The sequence below is a fragment of the Chaetodon auriga genome, chromosome 2 (assembly GCF_051107435.1).
Source record: "Chaetodon auriga isolate fChaAug3 chromosome 2, fChaAug3.hap1, whole genome shotgun sequence".
Taxonomy (NCBI): domain Eukaryota; kingdom Metazoa; phylum Chordata; class Actinopteri; order Chaetodontiformes; family Chaetodontidae; genus Chaetodon; species Chaetodon auriga.
The window spans coordinates 26,732,557-26,752,565 of record NC_135075.1 but is presented as its reverse complement, the minus strand read 5'-3'; the positions used below and the strand labels follow the sequence as shown (position 1 = coordinate 26,752,565).

General features: G+C 43.6%; 2 protein-coding genes across 9 annotated transcripts in view; one reads left to right on the top strand and one right to left on the bottom strand.

Moving 5' to 3' along the window:
- slmapa (sarcolemma associated protein a) overlaps positions 1-2,883 on the bottom strand; it is a 54,556-nt gene extending 51,673 nt beyond the window's left edge. For 7 of the 8 annotated variants that reach the window (XM_076744447.1, XM_076744437.1, XM_076744456.1 and 4 more), the window contains exon 1: positions 1,073-2,867. In XM_076744447.1, the coding sequence (XP_076600562.1) occupies positions 1,073-1,270 (198 nt within the window). In that variant the 5' untranslated portion in view covers positions 1,271-2,867. Of the gene's footprint in view, positions 1-1,072 lie in introns of all 8 variants that reach the window. The other variant, XM_076744473.1, reaches the window with a different exon arrangement.
- A 3,532-nt stretch (positions 2,884-6,415) lies between these two features.
- dennd6a (DENN/MADD domain containing 6A) lies at positions 6,416-19,233 on the top strand. The gene is made up of 19 exons (XM_076744313.1): positions 6,416-6,805; positions 8,055-8,093; positions 8,296-8,338; positions 11,131-11,243; positions 11,446-11,526; positions 11,773-11,878; positions 12,932-13,011; positions 13,285-13,344; positions 13,540-13,595; positions 14,401-14,523; positions 14,709-14,804; positions 15,056-15,150; positions 15,461-15,526; positions 15,673-15,737; positions 16,520-16,609; positions 16,753-16,916; positions 17,073-17,175; positions 17,544-17,618; positions 17,945-19,233. Exons 1-19 carry the CDS (start codon positions 6,575-6,577, stop codon positions 18,074-18,076), a joined length of 1,818 nt encoding a protein of 605 aa, XP_076600428.1. The 5' UTR covers positions 6,416-6,574; the 3' UTR covers positions 18,077-19,233.
- The last annotated feature ends 776 nt before the right edge of the window (positions 19,234-20,009 follow it).

The following is a 20,009-nucleotide window of genomic DNA, read 5'->3' as shown; positions in this document are numbered from 1 at the left end:
GTTTCAGATTCATGATTTAACACACAATATTGAGGATAACCAGACTGACCTCAAGATTGTTTTTATATGTGAAATGAAATGGTGCAAATAAAGATGACATGACTTATGTCTTTGAAACAAATGTGAGCTAAATTTCCACCAACATCCCTTAAGATTCATTACATTTTTTACTGGATCTTTGTTTAAAATCTGTCCTTAACAGACAACACGGGTTTTACGATAGCTCATATTTTTTACGGCATACACCCATACACAACTTTCACAGCTGTTAGAGTGGAAATCGAAAACAATAACCAGGATAATAACCTAAAGTTTATTCAAAAGGCTTTATGTATGGAAAGTTCTAGTTTACCTTGACATGGATAAGATGGACCAAATATTTGTTATATTTTGTTCATTTGGTTCACAGCGCACAATTACAGAGAGTCAACACAGAAGTCTCACCGGTATCTCGTCAAAAGGACAGGTTTTCAGTAGACGGTCTTCAAGCAGGAAACATAATTCTACAGAGGGTTGAATATAAATCCATGGTTGATCCAGACTTGACTTTATTCTGCTTTACTTCATCTTTGCTATCATGAGGAACAACATCTGTGTCTTTCTACACATAATCCCTTGAGTTTTGGGAACATTTCCTGTGCTCAATTGGGATTATGTATTACTCTCCAAGTACAGTGTAGGATATGTCTACAGGAGGCAACACTCCCAAGTGTGATGTTTCCATCCAAACATGCTTTATGTGAACACACCCTTAAACAAACTGAATCTGTTCAGGTCTGAGCAGAGTTCACACTCAGGAGAAAGTCTTGCTCCAGGGCGTAATCATGCAAAAGAGTAAACGTGTGTTTGGGGCAGCACTACTGGCAATTTCAATAAGACTGAGAATCATGTTGAGGTGGCAATTTACAAAGATATGGTCCATTAGGCGATTGTAGAGGCTGCTGGAGAATTTTGGATACTACTTCTCAAATATCCAACTAGACTTTTCATCAAAAGACAAAATGTATTCGTACACCAAATCCACGTCAATCCTGAGGAGAAAATACAGCTTGTCGTTATCATCTTCTCTTACCTTGCCAGTTTTGTGGTCAAACCAGACCAGGGCATGATTCCTGGAGAGCACCTTGCAGTCAAAGGTGGCATTGTTCTGGGCCGGGCGACAGCGAGCCACCGACCTGCCGATCTTGACTGGCTCATCCAGGTATACATGCCGCTCCTGGAATGGGTGCGAGTTGGGTCGGCAGGCGAACACGGCCAGCGCTGAAGGCATTGATTTTGGCTTGAGAGTATTACTCCAACCAGACACGAGGGACAGGTTTTCTTGATCCAGAGTGGCAGACTTGTGTTGCAATCCCCAATGAATAATCTACAATATCTGTGGCCTATATGTAGGCAGAGCTGTTAGTCCTGTAAGCTTCTAGGCACTAACTAATAAACATTGTCCACTGTACACAGCCAAGGCTGCACCGCTTTCCCACTTCGATTCAACAAGAGTCCCTGTGTTTCAAAAAAATTAAAATAAAAAACAAACCAACAGGTATAAAAAAGACAAGACATTCCCTTCACTGACTGTCCACCAAAGCTACATAACGACACTTACATCTGACAGCAGGCACTATGTACAGACCAAGGTGCCATGTGTCAAGACATACATGACTGAGTATAGCTCTGACAGTTTGGCAAACAGCCTCCCACGTCCATCAAACTATTCCAGCTCTGAAGCAGGCGAGGGAAGCCAGTCGGCCACCACGGACTTGATCTTTGGTCCCCCAAGATAGCAACAGCTCACGTCTATAATTGTGACAACTGACCGAATGAGTTACTCCAGGAAACTATCTAAAGTCTATCGGGAGATGTTAACACAACGAGAACGCGCGCAATAATTTGGTTAAGTCTTGTCCTGCAGAAAGCTAACAACGAGCACACACCCCAATGTGCAGCACGCCACTCGGTTTACACAAGTTTGGCGTTTACTAATGTGTCATCTGTAATTTATTTGTCATTTACAGCCTGTCATAATCTCTGTGACATTGTTGCCCTGATACAGGGAACCTTAGCTAACGTTAGCTACCTAACCTTACCACTCCCTCCAGAGAACACCTATAAAATGCAAACGACACCTAGCAAGACTGAACGCCAGAAACACCCTGAGTTATAGTCAATTAAGGTTCGCCAACTAATGCAGCTCAGCCCCCCTCTTCGTCTGAATTAGTTGGTGCAGAGGCTTCAAAACACTCAGCCGGGATGAACGGGGGATTAGCAGGTCTTCTTGTGCAACTAAAATGCTAATTGGCTAGCTCGCTAGTGAACAGGCAAAGCGCTAAACTCTTGGCCAACGTTTTCTGGCGTTGCACCAGCAAGCTAGGCTAGGCTAGGCTAGGCTACTGAGTGCTGACAAACTTATCATCAAGATCCTCAAATGTTTTCTCCCCACCCTTCTCAACCAGTTCCCTTACCAAATGGAGACGAAATGCCATCCCTGTCTCCTGGAGCGAAAAAAAGCAACAAGCTAGCCCGTCTTTTGGCTACTACGGAACCCTGCAAGCGAACGTTAGCATGAAGGTGGTGAGCTAGCGGTTAAGTGAGCTACCAAGCAGCTAGCCGGCTAACTGACAGTCAGGGCAGAAACAGACGCGGAAAAATCAGGGGAGTTTCTTGACTGCGGGTCCTCACGCATCACACCAGCCCGATTATCTTCCAGGAAAATCCTCAGTAAAAGCCACAAGTTGCGCTGCCGTCGTGTATCTCAGTTCAGGTCGTGTTTGCCGTGACGGTTATGAGTTATAGCCGTCGCCTTCCTACAGTTTTCTGGAAGGAATCTAGAAGAAGTTGTCCTCCTCCGCAAGTCCCAGCCGCCATACTGTAACTAGAGAGCAGACAGGCGGGGTGCGTTCACGGCCCGAGTCACATCAACTCCACTCACCGCTGAGCTCATTAAATCAGATCATTAAAAAAAACGCAGTCTTCATTTTGGATTAAAATGCATGAAGTTAATTAAAGGTTTATTACGGAACCTATTTCTGATAGGAAAGGAAAAAGAAACAGATGGAAAGGTGGAAATGATTAAAACATTATGTCATAATTTTGATGCACTAAATCATAATTTCGAGCCAAAATTGTGTCTTATTATAAGATATATATTTTTTGTCGATCATAACATGACATCTAGTTTGTCTTTTCCTCTGTAGGGCATACATATAGTCTTACCTGAGCTACATAACATTTGTGTGATCATATCTAATGTCAAAGCAATGCTCTAAATATTATTGTGATTTTCAAAGTAAACATCTCTATTTTAAGTATCTGTTTATGTGTTACAGTACTTTTCAGCAGACTATTTGTAATACCACTACTTTACCATTCCAATATCTTTTACAGTATATTAATAAGAACACTTAAGGACAATATTTCAAAGTTCCATCCTGATTTTATCCAGGTGACTTGATTTATGTACTGGGACAGCAGGGTGGAGCGGGGAGATGTGGAAGGAGATCAAATTCTGCTTATGGCTCCAGAAACGTCCCTGCTGTGTTCTGGTGAATCGACAACTGAGACCAAATCAATGCTGGATGAGACGGTATAGACGAGTCATGCAGGGGAGGATAATACACCACTATGCCGTTTTGTTCAGAATTCAGTACCTGATGGCTGCATTTGAAGCAATTCACCCTCACATTAAAGGTTTTTCCCAGAGTGGAGCTGTAAGATTCAAACCATTGCTATAGCATCCCCATTGTGAAAACTGTTGTTTGCATTGTTGAACTTGTTTGTCAAGAGAAATCCCTTGTCCAAGTCTTTAGAAGACATACAAACATTTTAGTCTTTGGGCATTTTGACGTGATTTCGAAGAGACTGATATGACGATGCAGCAAGTATGACGCTTCAGCCAACAGACAGTTAGCTTAGCATAGCACAAAGACTTGAGACAGGGGGAGCTGGCTGAGCTTTGCCAATGATCCTAAAATACACCTGACAACACCTCGAAAGCTCACTAATTAACATGTTCTGGTTTGTTTAAGTCATGCAAAAAGCAAAGTGTGAAAACATTACATTGTGGTTTTACAAAGGGTTGTGGTGAACTGTTTCTTTGCTGGGAACAGTAACTTGGAGTCTCCACTGGTTTCCTGGTAACCTTACAGTGACGGCAAGACTTCAGGAAGTTACTGTTGTAGAGGTGCCGTTTGCACAGAGCCAGACCAGCTGTTCCCCCCTGTTTTCAGTCTTCCTGGATGCTGTTTATAGCTTCTTATTTACCCTGCACACATTAGAGTGATATCATTGTCAGGAAAAAGAATAAGTCCATTTATCAAAATGTTGAACTATTCCTTTAAACCCTCCTTTAAAGGATCCCTGTATCCCTTCTGTTGTATGTTATTGAAGATCCTGTGTTGCTGATGTTAGAGTGATAGACTCAGTTCCTTTAACACAACATCTGAGGTTGTACATATGAGTGTGCAGTCCTGCTGGAGGTCTTGGAAGGTCCGAGAGGGTTGAGGGTTGATGCAGGACCAGACTGATTATCAGTCCGTTTGAAATATACCAGCATGAAGAACAAGGCAATGAGTGACTTACACAGACTGTCCAGATCTACCAGAGGTAAAAATAAGCTACATCAGTTCTTTACAGCCTCAGAAGGTTGTTGTTTTTTTTTTTTCTCTGTGTCAAGATCACAAGTCTTGCACTTTTACTGAAACCTAGTCCTGGACTAGTCCAGGTCTTGGTCATGGTCAAGGTATAGGTCCCGGTCCTTGTCCCTGCAGCCTTGTCCACCCCTCCTGCAGAGCGAGCAGGGGACCAGCTGTCACTGTGCTAACAGTCTGACTATTATTTGAGATTTAACAGCATCTTACTGTGTTTAGCTTCTTAGCCCAGTTTGACATCACAGCGTCGGTTACACAGAGGCTGTGTGTTGGTAACAAGCAATGGAAGCTCCATTTAAGACTCGCTTTTATCAGGACACAGTTTCAGTTTTATCAATGCTGTGGTTTGTTGTTTGTTGCTCTGTTTGTTCATCACACTCTTTCTATTTCATTTTCTACTTCAGCTTCATATGAAGCCGCATTGTTTTAATTCAATATACTAATAAGTCCTTAAACTGCTTACAAAAAAGGGAAATTTGATCATTTACAGTTCAGTGACAGCTGGCAAACTCTAACTATTGAAGATCATGTCATATGATCTAAACATGATAAACATATTTATTATTGAACTTTCAATACAAACATATAGATAATACACAGAATTACACAGTTGTATTTACTATCAGTTTACAGTATTCGTTATTCAGCAAATATTAGTTACATTTCTTTCAATAAATCTGATTAATTTGCATCCTCAGACCACAGAAGCAATGGTTTTTTCTTCTTCTATCTACTTACCTATAATAAGGTGGATTTGTGTCACAACTTGGGTCAACAGGGGGTGCGCCTCTTCCCTCTGTGTGCACCCCCACTCTTTTTCATCCATCTGCTTGCTCAGTGATGGAGCTATTAAAGGATTTAGATAAAGCTGATTTACTGCCTTCTTCCTGAGAGTCGGGCCGTAATTGAACAAGTAATTTATTCAGTGATGTGATTTACACTCAGTGTGAAGGGGAACACTGCAGATCCAACAGAGTAGGTGCCAGTACTGAATATCTTTAAATATGACGATGGAAACACTTGACAAAAAAATACATATTTAAAAATTACACTATCACTTATTTTGCCATTCATGAGCTGAAGATACACAATTGTATGTTTCACTTTCAGATGATAACCTCAGCCCTATAGATAACCTTGTCAGCTGACACTAGATGACAGACAACTTTCTGCAGCTGAACAATGACAAACTGAGATCTTTGTGGCAGGCCAGATTACTGTAATTCCCTTTTTGTTGGACCTAATGTAGTTGGACAAAATGTCCGCTTAATGGCTTTTGTAAGTGCATTTAGCTACATATCATGGTCTTCCTCAGTGGATGGAGTTAGAGCTGAGCAAAGTCCATCTTTATGTGATTTCTTTGAAGCCAAAATTAGACATTTATTGACGAATTGAAACTTTTCGAACAAAAAATAACAAAATTTGACGTGACATATCAAAATTACAACTACGTAAATGTAACCTGAATGTAACTTATCTCATAATTGTTTGACTTGTTTCAATATCGTGACATAGAAAGTCAAAACTTTGACTCGGTATCTCAGAATTTTGACTGTAAAAGGAAAACATGTGGTTTTGTATCTCATTATTTTAACTCACCATGAGTATTTTTAGTTTCATCAATCCTAACTTTTCCTTTCTTCATTTCTTGACGAAAATGCTCTTTGACGGTCCGGTTTACGGAGACTGATCTTCACCTGAATACAACTCAGGGCCAAGGACGACCTTACGTGATGACGTTGCACGTTTCATCACGACGTCGTACGTAAGCTCCTGTTTCTGTGCTGTGCTAGCTAAGTGGCTACTTTCTGTGCCGCTGCCTCCCTCCTGTTGTGACCTGGGGATCACTAACAAGAAATCCCAGTGAACTTATTTAGAAAAGCGGTAAGTTAACATTCTTCGGAGCGTATCAGTGTCCGTGTGGGGCCGTCGCCATGGCTCTGCAAGGCCCGGAGGAGCTGGGGGAACAGGTCGAAGAGCCGGAGGATCTGGACGACCAGGACGCTAGCAGCATCTCCCCGGCCGAAGAGATAACTCTGCCCCCCGGGCCCGGAGGCGACGATGACACGGAGGAGGCTCTCCTGCTGCCCTGGGACCGCTTCTCCGCCTGGCTGCACTGCATCTGTGTGGTCGGCTTCGACCTGGAGCTGGGACAAGCGGTGGAGGTGAGGCAGAAGAAACATCCGGGGACAGCTGGGTCATGACAAACTCCTATGAAAATGCCTAAGTTAGCAGATATGGGAGGCCCAGACTATTTCCTGGACTGGAGTACACACATACACACACACATCTTCATGAAGCTGTTAGTTTGGTTCTTTGTTTAGTTATTCTTTGATCAGAACTGACATGTCAACACAGAAATGCCACTAAAAGCAGCAGAATATATATTTCACTGCAGTATGACGAGTTCGTTACGTGATATTGTTTATCATAGCTAAGGTGAACGCTATGTGTTTTTTCCAGGAGTTAGTCTCCCCCAACAGCATTTAGATAGTTTCTGTTTCAAATGGGGGCATTTTTTTGGGAAACTTCTTCAGAAAGAGACGCACAAATTGTGTTACGCCTTGATGTCGGGATCACGGAGCCTGTATGTTTGTCTGTTGGTCACCAAGGCAAACAGAAAAAAACACCTGTTGTCCTCACAGGAGTTTGGGGTACAGAAACAATAAGCGAACACATTTTAAATGAGCATCTTGATGAGGTTCTTTAAAGTAATCTGGGTTCAGAGTCCTGCAGATCTGTTTCACTTCCTCTTGCTGAGCAAAGCTGCTTTTAGTTTTAATTTACTGACTGGATGTTATGCTTTTAGACATGCATCAGTTCAAAGAACGTCAGCAAAACAAGCTCTGAGAGCCTGTGAGGACATTTACACCCCTTTTGTGTCATTTTACACCCTTATCAAAGTTGTAGCTGGTTCTTCTGTTGATTGAATAATGGCTCAGTCGACTTGCAGCTCCAGCATTCGTTATAATTACCACTGCCAAAATCTGCTTAAAGAATAAGTTCATGATTCTGCAAAATAATTGAGCAGAAATGTGAACTTTGACAGCAGATATTATATAGATTTCATTAATGTTAAAATATGTCATGCATTAACCACTTAAACTCACATTTGTTTACAAATTGCATCCCTTTTAAACTTATTATAATGAAAAATAGATAGACAAATCAGTTCAGGCTGGTTTAAGAACCAGTTATAATAAAATGCCTCATCACAGATTTTAATATATTTTAATATGTTGACTGCTAACTAACAGAATTAAGTGCAGCGAAATGGCAGATAGCAGTTACAGAAAGGACCCAGTGACCTCAGACAGATCAATAAATGTGATGAGACAGTGGTGCTGTTGTGTTTGTCGGACGCTGAACACAGTTTTCACTTGTGGTAACACCGACCGTTCGCGTGTCTTTCAGGTTATTTATCCTCATCATTCCAAGCTGTCGGAGAAAGAGGTGAGTCAAAGAGCAGTTCGTGCAACATCCTTTTTGTCACTAAAGTTACTGCGTGTTGACAAATGATGCACACTAAATTCTAAATGATCCTAGAAGAGCAGCAGAGTTTGATAGATTATTTGAAATATCTTTGATGTTTGTTCATCGCAATGATAATCATTGATTAGAACAAAAAAGTCAAACAAAATCTTTTTCCTTTCAGAAAACGAGCATCTGCTACCTTTCCTTTCCTGACTCCAACTCAGGTGGGTTCCTGTTTCAGCCTTTTAAACGTTTGTCTGGTGTCTCAGAACACTTTGGAGACTTTGGTTTCATTTAACGCTGACGTGTTAGAGTAAAGGTCGGGTTAGCTACAGGCAGAACTAGTTTGCGTTGACTGACCATGTTGGCAAGCAAACAGTCTCTCGTGAGGGTGGAGTGAAAAGCTGGCGGTGATGGAGACGGCGGAGGTGTGATAACTGTTTAAATATGGGGATGAAGGTGCACATTTTCACTCTCTCCTGGAAGACATTCATAGTGTTGCAGTTGGTTGTGTGCAGAAACAGAGTTCAAACCCTGCTTACCTTCTCACATCCACACAGTTAGCCAATCACAGCCTCCGAAATGACGAGGGAGTTGAATCAACACCTCAGTAAAACAGTTTAATAAAGGTCTGAACATCATAACTTTTTTGGAGGTAGGACTTCTTGTAGGCCTGTTGTATTAATCTAATTTGAACGCTGTGTCATCTTATCACACCTGAAAGTGTTCCTACCTGGTCTGAAAGGCGTACTGTGGCCAAACCACATGACGCAGTGTTGACCAGGGTTCTGCTGCCGGGCTGATTTTCAGTCATTCGCAGTCTGTATGAGCGTCTCAGTCCAGAACACGACCTGGAAGCTCTGGTTTCACCAGTTGCCTTTCATTTTTGTTTGAATTGTGATCTTTAGCCCTGCAGATACAGTGAGGGAGCATTTTGAAAATAACGTCAGCTTTCAAGGGAAAAAAATGAAGCTAACACTAGAGACTGAAGATAAAATGGTGAGTAAGGATCAGCCTACAGGTGCACAAACACCTCTGTGGACTCAGAAGAGTGTGTGTGTGTGTGTGTGTGTGTGTGTGTGTGTGTGTGTGTGTGTGTCTGCAGCTGTGTATTTTTGTTGACTGTGAGTCAGCAGGCGGCAGAGCTGACGTACCTGCTGCCCTCAGGATGACGACAAGATTAGGCCAAATGCTTACAGTGCTACTGTACACTGTAGGTGTGTGTCAGAGAGAGAGAGGTATTACGCTGTAATCTCTCTCTCTCTCTCTCTCTCTCTCTCTCTCTCTCTCTCTCTCTCTCTCTCTCTCCTTAATTCAGTCTCACATCTTAATCAGAGCTGGCATCATTTGTCTTTAATTTACTTTGATTCTTATTCAGGATCAAGAGAAGTCAGTGTTTTCAGGAAGGAGCCGTCGCACCTGATTTGTGTTGTCTTTGTCCTCCAGCACACAGGATTAGAGTGAGTTCAAAGTGCTGATTCTGCGCTTTGGTCTTAGGGTGTTTATGTCTACATCAGATGGAGGAACTGTTGGTGTTAGAGGTAGGAATGGATCCAAAATAGTGACATAATTAAAAACTAAATGTTCTCACGGGTTTAACAGTTTTGATCGGGTCCAAACCAGCAGACATGAAACGTCTTTCACCCAGCTGAGCCTCAAACAACACAGCGTTTAATGAGTCGAATTAAGATCTTTATATTTACATGTGTGAGCAGTAGGACTAGGAAGCTAAAAACTAATCCTGAGTATTTTGTACAATATTGATATCACTGTTATTTTTAAGGATTACTGTCCATTAGTTGAGTTTGGATTAGTTCAGTTCCAGCTGCTCAGTTCTGGACATGTTCTGCTGCTGTTTGTCTCAAACCAAATATCTGTGGGTCTTTCAACTGTTACTCCAACAAAACAAGTTATTTCAACGCGTCATCCACAGAAAATGAAAACTATTGGCTAACCCGAACATTTGTATAATCGAAGAATATAAGCGTCAGAGACAGTGCCGGTCACATGTTGGGATAGCGTCTCACACACTTTGATTTCAGGTCGATCAGTTTGGAGCCTGTGAAGTTGATCACGCTCAGACTCAGAGCTGTGGTTCGGCTGCTGATGGCCTGTTTCACGCTGGGTGGTCTTTAACACAACCCGACTGCATGATGTCATGGAGGCTTGGCTGAGCTGTGGGAAGCGTGTGTGTGAGTGTGTGTGTGTCTCTGTCCTATGAAGTGGAATGCTGTAAAGAGCGTGAGCTGCAGTGTGCGTGTGTGTACTTGTACATCTATCTTTTGGAGATCCAGTTTGAGTTTGAGACGTCAGGAGTGAGGACATTTGTGGAAAGTGAGGACATTATTGGAGAGTGAGGACATTTTTGGAAAGTGAGGACGTTTTGACCCATCTAGCACTTTTGGACAGACCACCAAACGGCTGTTTGAGGGTTCTGCCTTGGTTTTAAGGGTGAGGTTAAAATTAGGTTCAGGGTTAGTAAGGTTCGGTAAGGGGCTGGGGAATGTATTATGCCAGTGAGTGTCCCCACAAGCATAGAAGTACAAATGTGTGTGTGTGTGTGTGTGTGTGTGTGTGTGTGTGTGTGTGTGTGTGTGTGTGTGTGTGTGTGTGTCGTTATCTCTGTCACACTCACGCTCTTCTGGCATGTCGGCTGGAGGATGTGTGGAGGTCATGTGGAAGTTAAAGACCGGCCAGTGACTCATTGTGCACTTCCTATTTACTTTTTTCCTGCTTCCTCTTCCTGTTTGTCCCATAATCAGGAAGACACTGAAGTGGTGTACACTGAAATCACAGAAAAGACATCCAAATCAAAACACAGTATCAACTGTTACTGCGGTTTTATACAAAATAAGCAGAGAAGAGAATCAAACATATGAAGATTCGATGAATAATGAAATATAAAAACATTATGAGACATGCAGAGGAAATACAGGGAATGAAGCGACAGACGAAAAGTTCCTAAAGCAGATGGTGTGTTCCCATGGTAACAACACCATCACTGCTCTGTTCCCAGGTTGCCTTGGCGACACCCAGTTCTGTTTCCGCTTCCGTCAGGGATCCAACAGGAAGTCGTCTCTGGGCTGCTTCCTTGAAACCACTGACCGGGATGCACCGCCTTGTCTGAAGGTTGGGACGCACACACACACACACACACACACACACACATATATATTTGTACTGCTGTCCTTATGAGGACACTCATGGACGTACAAACAGCACCACAGACCCACATTTACAAACATGCAGGAATGTATACATCTTAATCGTCTGGTTTAATGATGTAAAGCTCTGTTCTGATTGTGTGTGTGTGTTCGTGTGTCTCTTGCAGAGGGAACAGGGTCATTACTACGGTTACGTCTATTTCCGTCAGGTGCGAGACAAATCCCTGAAGAGAGGATACTTCCAGAAGGTCAGTGTCAGACTGCAGTTTGCTGCTGAAATCATTGCAGAGTTTTTTGGACTGTTGGCTGCACAAAACGAGACATTTCAATTATTATCAATTACATTAATCGGTAATGAAACGTAGTAATCAGTTGCAGCCCCTAGAAATATCAGATTTGGGGTGTTTCTAAAGGGCGTTCATACAGAATAACAGGAAACACTGACGTCGTATTAAAACCTGTGAATATAAACTGTCTCTTTGTCTCTCTGCCAGTCTCTGGTCCTGATCAGCAAGCTGCCCTACGTCACCTTCTTCCACTCTCTGTTGAAGATCATGGCGCCAGAATATTTTGAGAAACAGGAGCCCTGTCTGGAGGCTGGTCAGTCTGATTACCTGTCTCCACCTGTCTGTCTCTACCTGTCTGTCTGTCTCTGCCTGTCTGTCTGTCTCTGCCTGTCTGTATGTAGCTGCCAAAATATTAAAAATGCATGTTTTGTATTTGTAAATACTCCTAAAGAAAGACAGCGAGTGTGGACAGACTTCTGGCTCTTCAGGTCTTTGCAGGATTGTCACAGGAGGCAGATCAAACATATTTTCTTTCTTCCCGCTGTCCTCTGCCCGTTCAGATAGTTTACTCTTGTCTCTCCAGGTTTTGAGAGTCTGTCTGTATGATTTCTGCCTCCACCGCGGTACAACGGAGGTGAAAGGATGTATTTTATGGTGCTCACGGCCTTGACTGAGAACAGAAGAACGCCTCGCACTTCTGTGTCATGAGAGCGTGGGAGAGGACGAGTGGATCAGACGCTGCAGACAAACTCCAGCGCTCTGCCTGACTTCAATAATACTTTTATTTGATTGGAAGCATCACAAATAAATGTATTATTGCAGGTTAGACATCGTGCAGGAGTTTGTTTGCAACCTTTGAACCGATCACGGCGTTGAAATCAGCGTAACAGCAGCAGAATGTCCTCACATCCCACTGTGGACAGTCTCTGGTCCACCGTGTGTTTTGTGGATCATCTGGAGTTACAAGTTTCTGGAAGGATGCTCTGCTGTTTGTTTTTCAGATGACATATTTTTTAACGCCGTGAGCAGCACAAACAGTTCAGCTCACCTTTGTTTCATGGAGGTGGAGACAGAAATCCAAACCTGGACAAATCCGTCTCTTCTTTTTGTGAAGTGCTTTGGAACCACAGTTTAGAGAATGGATGGACTGTACATGTCTCACCTAACAAAACCTGAACCTGTCGACATGCTCGTTTGGGTGTTTGGAATCATTTTTAGTTCTCATGTGTACGGAGATGTGAAGGTCAAGACATGTCCGTATACATGAGGTCAGGGCCCGTCGTCCTCTCAGTCCCGCTGTGTTTGGCCTCATGGTGAACGTTTGAATTCTGATTCAGATGCTGTCGTTTCTGTGTTTGATCGGCAGCTTGTAACGACATAGACCGCTGGCCGACGCCCCATCCTGGACGAATTCTCACACTACCCATTATGGGCGTGGTCATCAAGGTACAGGGACACACGCACGTGCACGCAAACTCAATGTGTGGAGACCAGTAAATGTCATTCTGACGTGCCACGGCAGGTAAAGCGCAGGTGCAACTGATAACGTTAACAATGGCTCATGCACTCAGCCAATAAGAATGTGATTAGTTACACCTGTGTTTGACCGTCATGAGAGAAGTCTGTTGGGTTTCTTTTAAAGACACATTGCAGTTCTGAAGCTTTAGTTCTGCATGTAGGACCACTGCACTCAAGACAGAAATCTGTTTTCTGCTGCAGGTTCGTATCCCAACCTGTTACGACAAACCAGGAACCTCACAGCTGGTCCAGTCTGCACAGGTGATCAAAAACACACACACACACACACACACACACACACACACACACACACACACACACACACACACACACACAACATGCAGTGTTTTGTGTTAATTCTTGAGTTATGTGTGTGAACATACACTGACCACATGATTATTTCAGCTAAGTGTGTGTGTGTGTGTGTGTGTGTGTGTGTGTGTGTGTGTGTTTCAGACTGACAGTCAGGTGTCCATCGTGCTCCCGACCATCCATGAGGTCGACCTCTTCAGGTGAGACCTGCAGGCCTCGGTGTTGTTCACACGCTCGTGTCGCACTCTGTCGCCTCCTGCTGCTCAGTGGTGGTACTGCAGCAGGTTTCCTCTGCTGACACCTGTTGAATAAAGCCACCCTCTCCCCAAAAGATCACCTGCCACAATGGTTTTCAGGGGACAAAATCAAGACAAATATTTTATGGAAATTCTTCATTGCAGTATTGAGTTCAGTCACTGACGCGTCGCTCAGCCACAGGGTCAGTGTGACCAGCATGAATAGTCATGGTTGTTATTCAAAGGTCACCCTTGTGTTCATTTACATATTCTGCATTCTGGTCAAAAAAAGGGCATTAAACCACCTCCTGCTCTCATTCAGGTCCATTTGTTTAATTTGCTCTTGAAGCCTCTGAAGAGAAGAGACGAACCGGAAAGAATTACATAAAGCGAGATGCTGGAAAAACCACAGCGGAATAAATCAAAGTAACAGAGCTGCTCGACCTTGTCAGGAGTACAGAGACACAACAAACACCACCTGCTCTGTTCAAAATGTGTCGTCAGAGCAAGTCTTCAAGTAAACACGAAGAAGGAAACGGGTCTGAGGCAGCCTTTGTGACAGCCACAGACCAAAATGAATATTCAGCAAAGCACAGAGAAAGCATTTATTTGTTCTGTCAGTGTCATTTGTGCTTTAAAGTCACTGAGAATAACAACACTGCAGTCCACCAGAAATCTCCTTTTCACATTTATTATATTACTGCAGTTTGGTAGGAAGGTAAACGCTCCTATGTGCTGCCTAAACTTCACACTCCCTTTGTCTCTCCAGGTGTTTCTACCCAGTCTTCTTCCACATCCAGATGCTGTGGGAGCTGGTGTTGTTGGGAGAGGCACTCGTCGTCATGGCGCCCTCGCCAGCAGAGTCGGCGGATACCGTGCTGGCATTGGTCAGGTGAGCTGAAGAGGGTTAGGGGCGCGTCACTGCGCCTGCAGATGCAGAAGCTTCACGTTTCCCAGCACATTTGAAGTTGGATCAGATTCAGCTTGTGTTCTGGACACAGACTGGTCAAGCTGCAGCTTCCTGCTCATGAAGTTATTCAGACACTGAGACATCTCTGTGTTTGTCTCTCTCTGCAGCTGTATCTCTCCTCTGCGCTACTGCAGCGACTTCCGGCCGTACTTCACCATCCACGACAGCGAGTTTAAGGAGTACACCACCAGAACGCAGGCCCCGTGAGTAACCGTGAACCAGCACGGCAGCGACGCTTCCCACCTGCACAAGTTTTGTTTGCTTTTTTGGCATGAAATGTAAACGCTGTACATTTGTGTGACTGAATGCTATGATTTAAACATCAGTGATATCACTTTGTGGCACTTTCATTTCGAAGTCGACTCAGCTTCAGTTACTTAGACCATAGTTTGTGTTGTAGCGAGCTCTCTGGATGATTTTGAAGCAGTGCTCTCTGCCCTCCGTTTCTCCGCAGGCCGTCTGTCATTCTGGGAGTGACCAATCCCTTCTTTGCTAAAACCCTGCAGCACTGGCCGCACATCATCCGCATTGGAGACATGAAGCAAGCAGGTAGATGATGCTGCTGCTGCTGCTCCATAAGTCTTCAGATATTCAGTCAAATGTGATGTTTGTATTAGTAAAAGACAAATGTCATGGCCTTGTAATGTGATGTAGCTCAGAAATGTCCTCAGGGTTGTTCGCAGTATGAAAGTGTCTCCTGTCTGGGTCTGTTTTTACTGCTTTGGTCCGTGACCCTCAGGTCCATCTTGATGCTTCAGTATATAATGTGTTTAGGACAAGAGAGTATTTCCAGCTGCATTTCAGTGTACAGGTGTGAGCAGTTTTCGCTCAAAATTTGTCGTCTGTCTCTTCCTCTCAGGAGAGATGGCAAAGCAGATGAAAGTCAAGAAACTGAAAAACCTCAAAACTCTGGACTCTAAACCCGGTAAATGCTTCATACTGTCCATTTGTGTGTGTGTGTGTGTGTGTGTGTGTGTATAAGTAGTGGTTATGGTTATAGTTAGAGTAAGTCTCCAGGAAATGAATGTAAGTCTATGTAAAGTGATGGAAGCACAACTGTGTGTGTTGCAGGTGTGTACACTGCATATAAGCCGTATCTCAACAAAGATGAAGAAATCATCAAACAGCTTCAGAAGGTAAGACAGAGTCTCTCCTCAGTGTCCTGCACATGACTTCACCTGTTTCACCGACTGATTGGAGTCGGTCCTCCAGCCCGCACGCCTTCAAAGGCTTTCTCAGTGCAGTCACGTAGAGTTGGACTTGATTTGTACGTGAAGGAGTTACAGCAAAGCTACAGAGCCACCATAGACACAAGTTCCACATCACAGGTCTGCAGATATTTAGTTTTGTCTGACCAACAAACTGAAGATCTTCAGGTTTGATGTAAGAAAGCCCGAAAAACCCAGAAATCCTGACATTTCTGACCAGCTGTGTGGTGAAATCTTGCGGGTGGAGACTGTGCTATAAAGTGCATTGAAATGGTTAATGTGGGGAGTGTAGTCAAAGCAGGATACGGTCTGATCATGTGACACATCCGTCTGGGGTTGGTGACATCAAACGGTGAAACATGGCAGTAAACTGTCTGAAAAGCTGCAGGACTGGACTCCCTTTAACCTCCTGCATGAAGCATAAGTCCAACTGAATAAGACTTTGAGTTTCGGTCATTTCTGAGCTGTTTTTAAGCAATGCAGCGTTTGGCTGCTTACTATAAAAGAATAACTCACTACTGCAAACAAAACGTGGTTTTGAAGAGGCCGATGCTGCCAGACGACCCCTGAGAAACGTACTCAAACTCTTACTGGCTGATTCAATGTGTGGAAATGTTCACCCACAAATGTGAGAGCAGCTAGATGTTTGCTTATTCTTTTGAGGTGTGATTTTTTTTATTTTTTTTTATTTTTATTTGTTTGTATTTCAGGGTGTTCAACAGAAGAGACCCTCAGCGGCCCAAAATGCAATTCTTCGGCGCTACTTCTTAGAACTGACACAGAGCTTCATCATCCCTCTGGTAACAAGCAGCTCACTTTGATTTTATCTCTGTCTGTCAAGGCGGTCTCGTAGTGATGTTTAGTTTCTGTCTGTTTGATCAAATATGAAACTACGTAAATCAGCCATCTGCTCGGTGAGTGTGACAGTGAGTGTGTGTTACAGGAGCGGTACGTGGCCAGTCTGATGCCTCTGCAGAAGTCCATCAGTCCCTGGAAGAGTCCTCCTCAACTCCGACCGTTCATCCAGCAGGACTTCATGAAGACACTGGAGAAAGCTGGACCTCAGCTAACATCCAGACTGAAAGGAGACTGGATAGGGCTATACAGGTACACACACACACACACACACACACACACGACATTACTTGACATTAGAACCGGAGAACGACAAAGTAGAAGTGATTGGAGTTGATCAGTGTTGTGGAAATGCACATCGTCCTGAGCGTCATGTGGACTCCTGTGTGGTTTTCTCTGCGTCTGAAGGCATTTCCTCAAGTCTCCCAACTTTGACGGCTGGTTCCGCAACAGGAGGAGAGAGATGACCCAGAAACTGGAGGCTCTGCACCTCGAGGCGCTGTGTGAGGAGGTGAGGAGGGAAGGAGGGAAGGAAGGAGGGGCCGAGTGTGAAGATGTACAGTCAGAGTGATTCTGTCAAGAGATCCAACATATACACTAAACACAAACCTGAAGAAACAAAACCACATCAACCCGCATCCAAAACAAGGACAGCCAAAGTGCCCTTTCAGACTTAATTAACATTCTGTTACCGTCTTCCATAAAAACCTGACTTCTGTAAGCCCGTCTCATATTTAACATCTGGATGTGTGGACCAAACAAAAGACGTCTGCCTGCCTGTCTGTCTGCCTGTCTGTCTGTCTGTCTGTCTGTCTGTCTGTCTGCCTGTCTGTCTGTCTGTCTGTCTGTCTGTCTGTCTGCCTGTCTGTCTGTCTGTAGGATCTGCAGCAGAGAGTCCAGAAGCACTCTGAGGTGGAAACAGTTGATCTGGTTCTGAAGCTGAAAGATAAACTGGTCAGTACAAACTCACAAATGCTGCATCAGTACTACAAATATTACTGCTTATAGAGCTAGTATTGCCACTACTGCCATGACCACTTCTGTCTGCACTTCTAGTACTAGTGCTAAAGTTACTGCTGCTAATATTGCTACTATTAATCATGTTGCCATTACTGCTTCTGTTGCTGCTGCTGATATTACCACTGATAAGACTGTGTTCGCTGCTGCGTAATACTGCATTACTACTGCTAACAAATGGCACTAATCTATAAAATGTATTAGCTTGTTAGTCTAATAAGATGTGAACACTGCTGAATGCGCTCTGGTGCTCTCTGCTGCAGAGTCAGGCGGAGAAGGAGCAGCTCCCGGTGCGTCCGGGGACCGTGGCCAAGCTGAGGGCCCACATTGAGGCTGTCATCCTGGCCTTACCAGAGGACCTGCAGGGCATCCTCCACAAGCCCTCCACACCCTGACCTTTAACCCTTCAGTCTGCAACTCTAACCCCCGTTTGAGCTTGTTTTAAAGTTCGGGGGGTGGTGGGTCTCTTCCCAGTCGGCTCCCACGTGGAGGGACCCATGTGAACTCAGACTGGATCTCAGTTTGAGGACCTCTTTCTGGTCTAACATGGAAAGCACACAGTGCATTTTCTTTTTCCGTAAATAAACATCCAGCTCATGATTACTTTTCTCCCCCAAACGGCTGCTGTGGCGGCTCAGTGGACTTCAGACCAAACGTGTCCCTCAGTGATCAGGTGGTATTCAGACGACCAGCTGGACCAGGCCAGAGCTGCCGGACACAGACTCCTCTGAAGCGTTTTCAGAATGAGAAACAGCATTTAAAAGTTGTGAGGAGACATTTTTAAGCAAAGAAAGGCACGCTTGATGCATCACTAATTCATGACAGCTTTGCTCTTTCAGCACGCTGCTCCGTACCAAAGGTTCATCTGAGCCTGCGGCGGCCTGCGTGCCAAAGGATTTGTCATCACCTTGGAGGTAAAAGCAGGAGGATGAACCCAGCTGACCTTTGACCCTCAGCATTTTTACCTCTCGACGTTTTTAATTTTTACTTTTTTTAACTTGACGATGGACTGCTGCAGTCCGGCAGAACTGACTTTGGAGTTTTCATCCATTTTTAAGAAATGTTTTTAAAAGAAGTGCACTTCATCGCTAACTGGACCAGTGTGCCCTTCACACACACACACACACACACGCACACACAGTTTTATGCAAACAAACTGAAGAAGCAGAGCCAAGCAGTGCTTTATGATTAAATTTTACTAAAATGTACCAACACACACACACACACACACTTACACACAGAGCATTAAGCACCAGCGAACCTGTAATAACTGTCATGCAGTAAAAGGCTCTTGTCGCTGTGGAGCCGTGTTTTCAGGAGCCAATCACAGCCCTGTATCCATGTCACATGATCATAACGGTCTGAGGAAATATTCAAAATGTCCTGAAATGTTCAGAAATCTTAGTGTGGGTTGTCATTTGTTTTTTTTCTGAAGACTGAAACCAAAACTTGTGTTTTTTCCCATTTGAACTGACTGATTGTGAGCTCGTCTGTGGGCTGACGAAAGCCTTCGACTGGCTGGACTGTGAAACTCTGGAGGCCCATTTCTGCCAAGAAAGGAAAAAGAAACTGATGAACAGGAACAGTTAGAAATGTTACAGTCAAGATGAAAAATGCCTTTTTAACCCTTTTTAAGTTACACAAATATACCCAGTCATAACGTCCACCTGTTTAACAGCATAAGCCCCCAAAATACAAACAAATCAATTTCTTTGTATTCTTATATCAAAATCCAATCATGTTTTTCTCTAAAACTAAAGATGAAGTGATCTTATGTAAGCTTGAACCAACCAGGTTCAACCAATAACATCATGACATCCACCGGCAATCAATCTTCAGCTTTAAGCAGGACAGAGCTGAGATTCATTGGCTGGCTAACAGCAGCGGTGTGGTGCGGCGGCGTGTTTTCAGGTGTTCACCTCCTCCTTTGGCCCAAAAAGACATCGTTACAGGCTCGCGGGCTAGAATTTGTGCACTTTGAGGAAAGTGGTATCTGTGACAGCTCCGGATTATGAGTACTCCAAAAATGCGTCAAGATACGGAAGCTACAAAGTGTCAAAATACTCTTGGTAAATCAAAATATGAGACACTACGATTTTTTATTTTTTCTTAAGCTAAAAAGATGAGACACTGAGAATTATGTGAAATTCTAAGTTAAAATTTGAAACTTCACGTACTTCAAAAGTCTGTAAAAGCAAAATCTTGACTTCTTGTTCAAATTCTGACAAGCAATAATTGTGACAAAGTCAGAATAACTATCTGATCGCTCTGACTTTTTTTTTTTTTAATCATTTTGACTCACCATGGATGTTTTTATTGTTTTTTTTG

What these genes read in the sequence shown, in the direction of transcription:
- dennd6a (XM_076744313.1), top strand. Translation starts at nt 6,575, where the DNA reads ATGGCTCTGCAAGGCCCGGAGGAGCTGGGGGAACAGGTCGAAGAGCCG. An exon ending in ACCGTGCTGGCATTGGTCAG is followed by an intron (nt 14,524 to 14,708) that starts GTGAGCTGAAGA and finishes CTCTCTCTGCAG; the next exon opens with CTGTATCTCTCCTCTGCGCT. An exon ending in TGGAGACATGAAGCAAGCAG is followed by an intron (nt 15,151 to 15,460) that starts GTAGATGATGCT and finishes TCTTCCTCTCAG; the next exon opens with GAGAGATGGCAAAGCAGATG.